At 32.9% G+C, this 13,515-nt stretch overlaps 1 protein-coding gene across 1 annotated transcript in view; it reads left to right on the plus strand.

The window, feature by feature from the left end:
* The first annotated feature begins 10,203 nt into the window (after nt 1-10,203).
* Nucleotides 10,204-13,515, plus strand: part of LOC134236215 (protein unc-13 homolog A-like) — a 116,642-nt gene continuing 113,330 nt past the window's right edge. The window contains 2 exon segments of the mRNA XM_062718376.1: nt 10,204-10,356; nt 11,736-11,765. Coding sequence (XP_062574360.1) covers nt 10,335-10,356; nt 11,736-11,765 — 52 coding nt within the window. The 5' untranslated portion in view covers nt 10,204-10,334.

Consider the following 13,515-nt stretch of genomic DNA (forward strand, 5'->3'; position numbering starts at 1 on the left):
AGACGTCGAGTCTCGGCTTTGATATCTCGACACCTCGGATATCTCGACATTTTCTGATAGTCCCGTCGATATCGAGATAACGAAGTTTACCTGTATTGTGAAAACATAACTTTTGTGAAAACACATAACTTTTGAGTCAGGGTTATTTTGTGAAAGGGTGCACGGAGCTCTATTAAGAATATAGTGAAAATGCATTATTTCGTTGATAATCTCTGCCCCATGATATTCAGGAAAGATAATATTTATATTAGCAAATTCATGTCTCTTGAGTTAGAGTTTTTGGCGAAGCTCTCAATCGTGAAAAATTATTATTTAAAGTAGCTCGTCCACGACGTCTAGATCTGATCTTGGATAGTTAACAGAGATACTAAGTGAATGGTTATGAATACATGTAGCAACTGACCTCTTCTGAAATTGTGAAATTCGTAGCCCTTGGGTCGGGGGATCTGGCGTCAAATTAGGGGAATTTATTAATTATTTCGTAAAAATACACATATTCTTTAAAATGCTTCTTTTATGTCCCTTCCGAGAATTTTTAATCACATTGAGATGCCACTACATGCCGGTGGAGGGCTGTAAATTTCGAACCATTGAGGAGCCGCGAAGGAATCCCCTGTGTATATGCATAAAGTGTCTTTGTTAAATTTTTTAGAAATAAAGTTATTTGTGTATTTTTTTTCATACTGTTTTTTAACTATATGCATTTGTATTCGCAGTTTAAGGTCAGATTATACGTTCCTCAGATATCTGTTTTGTATATCTTCATAATATATATAAAAAATTATATTAATTAACTTGTGATTTCAAAACTGGGTTCTCATTGTCTTTAAAAGTTTTCAATACTAACAATTTTGATTTTGATTTTGGCAACAAGTTATTTCAAAAAGGATTATATTGACAACACCACTTCTGGAGTACTGTGAGTATTGAAAAATGCCTGGTAAGGTACCTCAATTTTTTTGTAAGTTCACTTGTAAAAGTAGCATTATCAATGACAAAATCTTGGAAAAAATAATATATTATTAAGGAACGTATTGCCTGTCGTTAAACAGTGATATCTGATAAATTCATCAGCGTTTGGTATATGTCTACACTGTGTTATCTCGCTTTGTCTTTTGGAATCGGACTATTTTTTCTCTCTGTATGTTTTGCTCAATATTGCAACATGAAATAATGCTTTATTGTTAATTTTACACACCTGCATATGTCCTTGCATCCATTTACTTCTATACTGTTCACCAAATGTGAGCAAACTTGAACTTAATTATTGCCAATTTGGCAAAGGTAAAATATAAAACATTAATTTATTACTTTAGCTCAAACTTCGCAATAAAAAAAAACAAGATTGGAAGCTCAAAGTTTGCACAGAGATCCTGACGTGTTATGACTTTCATTTTGACAAATCAAAGTTACATGCAATAATTAATGTCCAGTTCTTAACTTTCTTGTGCCAATCATTACATTTAATTTCAACCAAAGATATACAGTAGTCGTACTGGGAAAGAAAAGGCGATGCTCTGGGTCAAGTGAGAATTTTTATTTCTCTGGAAGAATAAGAACCAAAAAATGAATAAATTAATAAACTTTTGATTTTACTAAGTTTCACATACAGACTTGTATTTAATTACAGTTTACATAGCTTTCAACGGAAAGCTAGATGATTATTTCCCTGGAGTTTAATATCCAAAGTATTGCTTTGGCGACTTTTTGGAGGTTCGTGTTGTTGAAGGAAAGGGTATAATGTAGTTCATTACAAGGAGCACACGACGACAGTGGGATCCTTACTCCTCGATGGCATCTGATCCTACCTGTTTTATGTTTGAGAGGTTTGTTCTGCCACCGGTTGTATCATACGTTTATCAAACGTTCTGTAAAATACAAGTGACGTGAGGAAAAGAGAAGATGGGAAAGAGAGAACAAAGTCTCTAGTAAACGGAAGTGTGCATGACAAGTAAATAACAATACAAGATGGTTGTGAAGCACTAGGGCTGTGTATGGTAGCTTCTGGCTAATATTAAAGTTTTTCAAATGCAAATCAAACTCCAAGGTCAAGAGATGAAAAAATGCTGTTACCCAAAGAAAGGACTTGTCTCAATGAATATATCTGGGAACTATGAAAGCCCAAGTACTAACCATTCAAAAATGATGGCCACGGTTAAATTTTATTTTAATTTTATATCAAAGTCTAAGGTCAAGGTCAAATTAAAGCTACCCAAGGAAAAACCTTGTCATAAAGAAATACACATGTGAAATTTTAAAACCCTAGCACCAACTGTTCAACCTTTATGACCAGGGTTAAATGTTCTCAAAAGTAGATCAAACTTTAAGGTCAAGGTCAAAAAGTAAAAAAAAATTGTATCCGAAGGAAGGCCTTGTTACATGGAATATATCTGTCATATATGAATATCCTGGTACTTACTGTTCAAAGGTTATGTCCAAGGTTCATTTTTTTTTTTAAATTAGAGTCAAACTAAATGGTCAAGGTAAAAAATACCAAAACTTTATGCAGAAAGAGAGGTCTTGTCCCAATAAATATACCTGTGAAGTATGAATCTGAGTGTCAACTGATCAAAAGTTATGACCAAGGTTAAAGTTTGGTGAATTCTTGCAAAAGTTGGTCAAACTCCAGGGTCAAGAGATCAAAAATGTTGTATCCAAAGAAATGCCTTGTCACAAAAATTACACGTGTGAATATGAAAACCATAGCTACAACCATTCAAAAATTATGGACAAGGCCATCTTTAAAATAATATGTCTGCTTGCCCTCTCCCGACTCAGGGTAATATTATTGGGTCGGTAGTTAGGTTGGAAAATCATGATAAGAGAAATAAAAAGAAAAAAATATATATCGTGTCCTGGAATGTAAAAAACAGTTTTGAGTCGGGCCATATTTAATTAGTCGGTCGGAAGAGGGCAACAAATAATTTTGTAAAGGTGGTCCAAGATTAAAGAAAAACAGACAAACAGACAAACAGACGGGCAGGACAAAAACTATGTATCGTAATATTCGATTACGGGGGCATAAAATTAATTATACCAATAGTAAGTTGTGTTATTTTTACTTTTTCTTTGAGTATAAGCTCCAGATGTATACAAACAAAAGCATAAACTTTAAGGTTCTTTGTGCAAACAACAATTTCATCACACAAACGTCCTAAGCAAAACTGTTCTCAACTTTGCAAAAAATGATCTTGTTCTTATTTGAATCATTTAGATATTAATATCATATCAGTCACAATGTATTACATCAAAATGTCAATGAATACTTTTGTATTCTCGATCCATTAGACCATTATATTCTGTCTTATATATTATCTGTGTTTCAATAAAATCAAGCATTTTAGGTCATTATTTGAATAATGTTTGGTTGCTCTCTCCCGCCTTGGTCCGAAAATTTTGGGTCGGTAGGTATGTGTGGGGTTTTTTTTCTCTCAGAAAATTTCAATTTCATTGCTATGTTTTTTTTTTAAATTCTATTTTCCAGATTATATTAACAAAAATAATTGCTTCCTGAAGGTAAAAAAAAACCAAACAACTTTTGATTCTGGACGTTTTTAGCCAGTTGATCGGGAGAGGGGAACCAAACAATGTATTAAAGATGGCCGCCTTACCCTAAACATTTGTAGAACCATTATGAAAATGTCCCAGATAAAAGTCTTTAAATTGTTACTCTTCTCAATGAGATTCTGCTCAAATTCAGAAATAAAATTGAATTGAACTTTAATGCATCTTTTGTGCCAAGTGAGAGCAATTTTGATAAATCGGAACAAATTGCATACTGCTCACCAGACCGGTTGAATGGTCTCCTGCATCCTGCAAAACTAGTCCACATCCGGTTACCTTTTGAACCAGACTTCACTGTTATAAAAACTTTCGTCATTCATTCAAAATTTTCTTTGGATCATATCACTATAAAATTATTTTTTTTTCTCTCTCTCTCTCTCTCTCTCTCACTCTCTCTCCATACAGTATATTCATCTATCTATCCATCTTAGCAGATAGCTATTTCAAAAATGGCCACCCTACATATCTGATTCATATCGTGGTAAATTTATATTATATTAGTTATGTAATTAAATTATACATCGTTTTAAAAATTGAATTTAGCAAATACGTTTCTGTACAGTAAAACAAGCATATTTTGCAAAAATGATATTCCCTATTAACCAGTTTTTATTGACTTCAAAATTTGGGCAAACAAATGGCCTTTTCCGTATTTTTCAAAACCAACAAATTCTGTATTGATTATTGTTCGGATGAATTAACTTTTGTATTAGGTCAACAATTAATTCCCTAGTCTAGACATAGATCTGAGACTGGAAGGAAATAGTGTTGGAGACTTTGAAAACCTCGCGCAAACCAATAAAATACAGTGATTAGGTGACATTAAATTGGTTCCCTGTCCTTGATTCCTGTAAGCCACTTCCTCTTGAGATTCGGAGGTCTGGTTGTCTTGGTCCTTTCGAACTTCTTATATATGTTTGATTGTGCTGAACTTCTAAAACATAATCTATTTCTTTTCCTTCCTGTAAATTAGTCTTGTATAAAGTGTTTTACGCATATTTTCTTGCGTGTTAAAATAAGTGATTTCATCAAATGTATGAAGTCAAGACTTGAAGAACAAATACAGTTTTCCCATGGCAGTATAAATGAAGTAAAATAGTATAAAAGCTGTGTATTTCCGTAATTACAAGGGGTAACCATTGATGCGATAAAACTAACTGTGTGGGGTGTGCTTACAAAATTATTAAAGACATTAAGAAACAAATGTTTAAGAAATATTTAAAATTTTAGCTTGATCCGTGGAAAATTTACTAATTTGTTTTTACTATACCTGTATATACAAAACACAATATATTGTCACCTGGGTTGGATTTTTTTCCGACTGGGTTGAACACCTATCCCCCATTACAAAAATTTATGAATATTCGCACCTGACTGGGACCTCATATCCGCATTAATTTATTTCTCCTCTCTGAATCTATGTGTCATAGAAAAAATCAACAACTATATTTAGATTTATATCTGTTTTCAGGGAGGTCAACATTACGGGCGCTACATTGCCGCAACTCATTACCCACGCCCGGTCAAAAACAATATAACCAATAATACAGCAAAAAACAACTCATTACTGCTACTTGTCTGATGACGTAAATTTCATTGAGAGTGCCAAATTTAAATAAAATTTTTTTGACCTGATTTCTTCCTCCTGCAGTGATATATGAAGGGGCGTGGAAAGTATTATTGCATATGTGGTATGGGATATATCACCACAGAAAGATCAAAGAAAATCACCGCAGATATGCGACAATTATATCGACGACGTATTGTCAATTAACAATGGTAATTTAATATGTCAAGCAAATGGCTTTCAAGGCTTTACTTCGATAATGTAAAAAACATATAAAAATACACGTGTATTTTTATAACAGTGTTTGATTTTAATTTTTTATGAAATAAAATTGATTTTAATAAAAAAAAAAACAACAAACATCCTGTGTCCTTTGTTGATACGATATATCCTGGTGAACTTGAGATAAAAGATACCACAGAGTGTGACAAATCTGTTTCATATACTTGGATATTTTACTTGAAAATGACACTAATGTTAATCTAACAACCAGGCTCTATGATAATCGTGATGACTTAAACTTTTCTATCGTCAAGTTCCCTTACATATGCAGCAATATACAAAGGCGGATCCAGGGCCGGCGCCGGACTCCCAACCCCCCATTTGAAATTTTGTATGTAAAATTTACATGTAACAATGGCTATTTAAAATCAAGGAAAAAATATCTCTTATTTTGTAAAAACTTGTAGCCACAGGGGCTGACACATCTGTTTCATAAAGGATATTTGCCTTAAAAAAGGGCTAATGGTAATCTAACAACCGCCCCTGACTTCTACTGCGACTTTAGAAATTTCTATCGCCACTGATATACCACTGATACACTGATATCATCACCTGCATACAGAGTTTACATATCTCAGTTGATTCGATACGCTAGAGCATGCTCTACGTATGAACAATTTCTAAAACGAGATAAATTATTGACAAACAAGTTGATGAAACAAGACTATCAGCAGTCTTGTTTAAAGTCATCATTTCGTAAGTTCTATGGTCGATATCATGACCTTGTCAGCAAATACAATTTATCATTGAGTCAAATCTGGCTGACGTTTTTCATACTAATTGTTAGTCCATTATTTATACACTGCATTGAAGACGGATCTTTCCGTTATTTTCCGATCATGACAAGGAGCACACGGCGGGTGTGACCGGTCAGCAGGGGATGCTCACTCCTCCATGGCACCTGATCCCACCTCTGATGTTTTGGAGGTCCGTGTTTGCTCTGCTCCTATTTTGTATTGTTTTATGGACTTTGATATTGAATACTGTTCGTTATCTCCATATCCTCCATTAGCTTCTCTCTTGCCTGTTAAATATTTAATAATTTTCAAAGTTAATGTTTTTTTTTTTAATGGAGATATAAACAGCGGCAAAAAGAAAAACCAGCACTCTTCTTCTTGTCATTTTTAGTTAAATTAAATTAATTTTTTTAGTACTCAACACTCTCTATTTGAATTCACAATATAGTCTCATAAACTGAGAAAATGAGGTATAAAGTGTGCACCTTACAGAACAATAATGTCACATCAGACGCATGAATTAAATTCAATACTTTATGAAAATTTTCCATAATTATCAAAATTAAAGATTTTTATCTCTTTTTGACTCACAGTACAGAGATATAATTTACTATTGCACCGCGTGGCCATACATATATTATTGCTTACGGAAATAATGGCAATTCATTCAAAGACAAACCGTATGTCTTGAAGTTTATTCTGTGGACAAAAAAAATAATGTTGAAAAGATACGTAAAAATTTATTAATGAACCTTAAGCAGTTTGAATTTTATGGCGCCAGCCTGCAGTCGACGATTTTTTGATATCCTCTTATAGAAAATAGATGTGGCATAATTGCAGTAATTTTGTGTGGGGCCCGGATACGGAAATGGTGTTATATTACACATCCAGAACTCCTAACCCTTAGAGATACCTTAGTGGAAAAGTCAAATTTTCAGTTTTCTTGTAATTTCTTCATATTTTTTATACGTTTTATCATATACGCAATGATATTATAATTGCCTTGGAAAAAGTCTTACACATACACGAGTACTCAGAATACTATAGAAAACATGGCTGCTTTACTGATATAATTACTCAGTAACCCCTTACCCTCAATGACTGTGTCAGATGCCCCATCCTTTGTTTGGAAATTTTGCTCAGTAGTACCAACTCAAACTGAATTTGTTTGGATGTGCCTCCCCCTCCCCCTTCCGGTTGCCTTTCTTCCTGCGGGCCTGCCATACCTGTTAAGGTATTATTGATTCGTGAATATAGTCTGTGAAAATTGTTTGTTTCATTTCCGTTCGTTTCGATGTTGGCAACATTTGGTCGTGTTTTCGACCTATTGGCAATACTACCGTCTTTGCCTCGATTGAATGCAGTCTTGGTTTTCGCAGTTATCATAACTCCCGCACAGTTCCTGCTAATTCTTCATAAATTAACCAATTTTGTTGCCTTTAGTGCTGAGAATTTTCTGTCAACCTCATTTCATATACTCAAGAAAAAGTGGAATAAATCACTCGTGTATCTCGTAATGTCTGGCTTCCCAATATGTGAGAACTTCTAAAAGAGCATAGAGTTCAATGATATAGAAGGCCATTAACTTCTTTAGTCTCATTTTTGTCACAGAAAAGTCAAAATTCAATTGGGAATCCCCTGCGGGAAAATGTTTGATATTCTCTAGAATCATTGGCTAAAACTTAATCATTTCCATTTACTTCGAAATGTAATTTTCTCTTCTATAAATGTGTAAGAAAATTGGGGGACAAAAACCAAGGACCAAAAAAAGCCTTTCTATAATAGAAAAACTGATAATTTTATGACAGGAAAGCTAATGATGCTCTTATGGGAACAGCATATTCCTAGCAATAGAAGCAACAAAAATGAAGTCACTACGCGAAATAAACTTTCCTTTCTCTTTCAAAGAGTTAAAACTGGAAATTCGGGTACTTAATTAAAATCAAAGACATATTTCCTATATTGAACGTTTGTGTTAACCTATAGATAGGATTTTTCCTGATACTATATAATTTTTTCCCCGGAGTTTAACATCGTTCGTGAACAATTTAAGTATAAATCTATCTATGGCAAATCTTCAGTAAACATCCGCAAAGATTTTTATTACCCTCTTCATTACAATGCTAGTTTGTGCAAATATGGAAATAAAGGAAGATATCTGAATGTACGAATGTATCATTCATGTACCTCATAAAGAGTATCCTGTTTACTCAGGTAGATTTCCTGGTTAATAAAAAAATTTTATTTTCAGCAATATCAAAAATAGATTTTTCCCCGTCTACATTATCTTATTTATAGCCTATCCTGTCTGAATGTGTCATGTGACATGTCTCTGCACTCACTCCAGACATAGGGGCCTCCATCTATAGCCCCAGATCTATGTAGCTCGACTCCCATCCCTTTTATCCCGGTATTTAGTTTTAGCACTGTATGTCCGTCTGTCTGTCTTTTTGTTTGTTTTGCCACAAAAACTTAAACATTGCCCACAACTTTTGACTGGGTGGGGCTATGGCTTTCACATTTCACAGGTGTATTCCTTGTGACAAGACCTTTCATTGGGTATCACAAATTTGACCTCTCAACCTTTGAGTTTGACCCTCTTTAAAAAAATGTCAAAATTTAACCTTTGGCCATAACTTTTGAACAGTTGGTGCTATGGCTCATATTTCATATGAGTATTGTTTGTGAAAAGACTTTTCAAATGGTGTAAAGATTTTTGACCTTGGCCTTAGAGTGTGACCCACTTGGTAAAATATTTAACCTTTGACATAACTATTGAACAGTTAAAACTATAGGGCTTTCATATTTCACAGATTATTCTTTGTGACAAGACCTTCCTTTTTGATACCATCAATTTGACCTTATGACCTTGACTTAAGAGTTTGACCCACTTTGTAAAATCTTTTAACATTGGTAATAACTTTTGAACAGTTAGTACTGGAGTTTTCATATTTCATAGGTGTATTCCTCGTGGCAAGACCTTTCTCTTGATAAAAAGAATATTTACCTTTGGCCTTGACCTTGGATTATGTCATACATTTGGAAAACTTCAATCTATGAATCTTCGCCATAAGCTACTTTACGATAGCATCAGTGTTTTACAAACACATCTAGGTTTTTTTTCGTCTGTTTTGCTCCGCATTATTTATTTGAATTTTTTGTTATCATACCCAGCCCCAAATAAAAGAAATAACCAATGATTGAAAAGAGATCCATCACTGATCACTTAGTAAATTCCGAAAATCTGATAAATAGAACATCAAAAACTATTTTTACTTAATGAAGAAATGTACTGTTATGATTACTATGAAACCAGGAGCAAGCTCGAGTTAAATAAAAATTAACATTTATCTATAAATAGCTTTAAAAAAATAATTCCTTTTAATAGATTTGTAAAAAAAAAAAAAAGAATCATTTTTAAAATATAAAAGTGTACTTTACAAATTAAGATTATTAATTTACATTGTTCAAACTAAGAATTCAATAATTGTTATTTAGAATGTGCGACATCCGATAGGTTTGAGCACTATCCTGACGTATGTATATAAGCCCTATTATATACTGGTTCTACGCTCGGATGATTTTTCGCTTTGTCCGTCAGCAGCTGATGCAAAATCAAGGACCTTTAAACTATTTGATGTTGATTCATGGTATATACATGTAAAACATGTATCTATCACGACATATGTCAATAGAAAATCGGGGGATGTAGGCTATTTGTCGTGATTTAAATTTCTAAAGAATCTATTTTAAATTGAATATGTGCGTTTTATTATTTATTTTTTTTTTAAATAGAAATGTCTTTCCTTAAATTTAATCCTCTTTATGTTATTTTAGGGAGGGGGTTGTTTGTTCGTTTGTTTGTTTGTTGTTTTTTTTTTATTATTGAGTAGATAATATGAGATACGATAGAACACTGACTTAAAAATACACTTGTTTTGTTTTTCAAAAAAAAAAAAAAAAAATGGGAGGTCGCTGTAATATATTTATTTCATACATATAAGGGTACTGAATATTTATTAGGTGCGTGATTAAAAAGCGTGACGTCACGAGTCAAATATGGCGGATGGTGCTGTTTTGACAGATGTGAGCCCGGGTCATTTCGTAATGGATGGACTATTTCAAATTAATTGTGCACAGTGCAACATATCACATTGTTTTGAAGGATATATTGAAACCCTATAATGTCACTATTGTGTGTTTGCGGTAGGTATTGCTTGGAATGACACTATATAAGAACCGATTAATTTATTGGAAAAACTGCGATAGTGTGAAAGTCAGAAAACCTTTGTTATGAGATTTTTCTGCTGAAGCAATCGGTGCACCCTTATTTGATTTCTAGAGCTGAAATTTTCCTTTTATAGAATATATTAAAGATAAAATTATGTATCTCATTCGTAGTGTGCATTCAATCGCAGCAAAGAAGTTGAAAGCGTGTTAAAATATTTACTTACTACTTAGCCTATTTGCATATATATATGTATACCATATACCCATTCTCCTCTCTTAAAACCTCATTTTCTTTAACTGCATGTTAATTATTTGCTTTTTGACACTTCCATGTATATTAAACATTATTAATTTACCTAGGGTTTGATAAATGGGTAAAATTTGCATACTACCTGCAAAACCACATACTCTTTTTGGAGTGAACTCAGATGAATTTTAATAACTATTTGTATATTATCATAAGCAGGTGTCTGTGATAATAATCCCAGATGTTTCGATCAGGCCTATTTGTAGATTAGCAAATTATACCCACTCTTAAACCTCCCTTTTTTTCCTGCATATGATTTACTTTTTGACACGATCCATGTGTATTATTCATTATAAGATTATCAAGGGTTTGATAAATGGGTAAATTTGAACAATTCTCAGAAGTTTGAATGCTTCAGGCCTTTATCTGTCTGGATATGGATATTTCAAAGTACAGTATATACTTTGAAATTAGTTAATGTTTCATAATTTTACGTAAATAGGTATCACATTCACGATTTTAATAGAATTAGAAGTATGTACTTATTATTGAATAATTAAAGATTGATTAACAATTACCTCCTTGCCGCACACTCTTTTGAGGCAAACTCAGATGAACTAATTAAGTTTGATGAATGATTTATTTGTATCAGTAATATTATAAGCAAGTGTCTGTGATAATAACCCTCCCCCCCCCCCCAAAAAAAACTACTTGTATGGTATGGAATGTACAGTAAAACATGCTGAATTAAACTAATTGATGCTTCAGCAAAGTGATTTTCATTTCACATGGCTTAAAATAAAAAATATATTTTGAACTTTACGGATATAATAATGAAACAAAATTGTCTGTCCATATGCATGGCATGACTTCACTGTAAGTGTGTTTTACTGTATAAAAAAGTGTATTGGGTAGCTTAGCATGCGCAGTCTCTTACATTGTGAGTATTGTGATGAAAAAATGCATTGTAGTGTTGAAATATTTCATCCTAAGGCTCTATATGTAGAAGATATTTTTAGTATATTTAAATGTCCACCTGCCATTTACATGTTTATGTTTATGATTCATCACAAGTCAGCTGTTAATTTTTGATTTTCGTATTTTTCAGTGAAAAAAGCCCGACTGATTGGAAGCCCTGGTGAGTTCTATGTAGAAATCAATGACTTGTCAGTCTGTTAGTCATTGCACGGACAGGTCATGTACAGTCATTTAGTTAATCATGATAATTGAAAATACATAAAGTCAGCCTCAGAATAATTGTCCAATATCAGTTATTGATATCGAGTTTCTACCTCTTTCTGTATCATGAAATTTCATATACGTGCTCACATTCTTCATACTAGGACTATAATTTTAGGACTATAAGTTCATCAATGCTGCCTCCATTAGCAAAAAAATCCAATTATTAAAGGCAGCAGTAGAAGAATATCCTAGAACAAGATACATAAATATACGTTATACATTAACACACTACTGAACCTAAGTATCTTGCACATTAGTAATTTTCATGTATATATCTATGATGGTCCAGATAGTGGTGTAAATGACAATGGTTTAAGGAGGGGCCAATGCTCTTATAGAGAACACATTTTTCGTTAACAAATTATACACATAGACAGCTGGACCAGAAATTATCAAAGATAAATCAAAAGGCAGCTGGCAATAGTTCAGATTCCTCAAGTTATGCAACAACATTTATTCACTCTACAAGGCATCCAGATCTAATGTTATACATGTATATCACAATGTACATATTAAGCAATTAAAATACTCGAACATACATTTTGTGTCACATGCATTAAACACATAATAATTAATGTGAAAAAATGTCACCATCTAACTGGCTATCTGTCATGGAAGAGTCACTCTTTTCAAACTTATCACATGTTATCCGGCCTTGAGCATATTGAGCTCACTTCATTAAAAGAATTTATCTCATTCTCAGTGTATGGAAAAATTAAACACTAGATTGAAAAAGTCAGAACACATTCAAATTAGTATATCATGTTTAATAAATTAATATAATACTTGGTTTTAGATAAAATGGAGTGCTTTGAATAGGGCTTCATGTCATCAAGAGCACTGCAGCAAAGATTACCTTAAACATGTTAAAAACTTTATTTCATTTTTTAAATTTGTAAATTAATGAGACTATACCAAAAATATGGTTTTTCCTGTCAAATACTTCTTGAATACTGGATACTAGGTATTTAAAGAAAATGAAACACATTTTCAGTCTGCATTTAAAGTATGAAGATAGTATCTTTCTTTCATAGTAGAAACAACATAACAGTATTGAACCACAAATCAAAACAAATCATGCCTGCACCGAACACTGCTACATACTTTATTGTATTATGCACACCCACTTTTGATTGAATAGGATATGACAATGTAGTTTGTTTTTATTTGTATGAAAATCCAATTTGACTTCACACATTTTTTTTATATTGATCTCACTGAACCATCCAGTGGAAATCTCATTCTTTCAATCATCCCCCAGAAGAAATGAAAATATTTGGGTTTCAGATAAGACATGGACCTTGGGCATGTAAATATGATTTTAAATTGAAAAGACCGAGGGGAGACCAGAGTAATTTTGTCTTTCATTATTTACCTGAGTTTGTGTAGTACTACACATATTTGATTTTAAAAGATTCCTGGCAGTAGGTGATAAAGAGAAGAATTATTTTATTAAACTTTCATCTCGAGGTCATTGATCATGCTATGATAGGACAGCATGGGGACCTTTTCTCTGTTCTTGTCCACATGCATTTAAACTGTCTGAATGGGACTTCTTTTGAAAAGAAAATTAAAAGTATAAATTGATTTTCATCCTTTTTTCTGACTATAAAGTGACCAATTTATGATATGCTTTAACTGCAAGA

This window comes from Saccostrea cucullata, unplaced genomic scaffold (genome assembly GCF_032062105.1).
Source record: "Saccostrea cucullata isolate Sc308-1 unplaced genomic scaffold, CSIRO_AGI_Scuc_v1 ctg172, whole genome shotgun sequence".
NCBI lineage: Eukaryota > Metazoa > Mollusca > Bivalvia > Ostreida > Ostreidae > Saccostrea > Saccostrea cuccullata.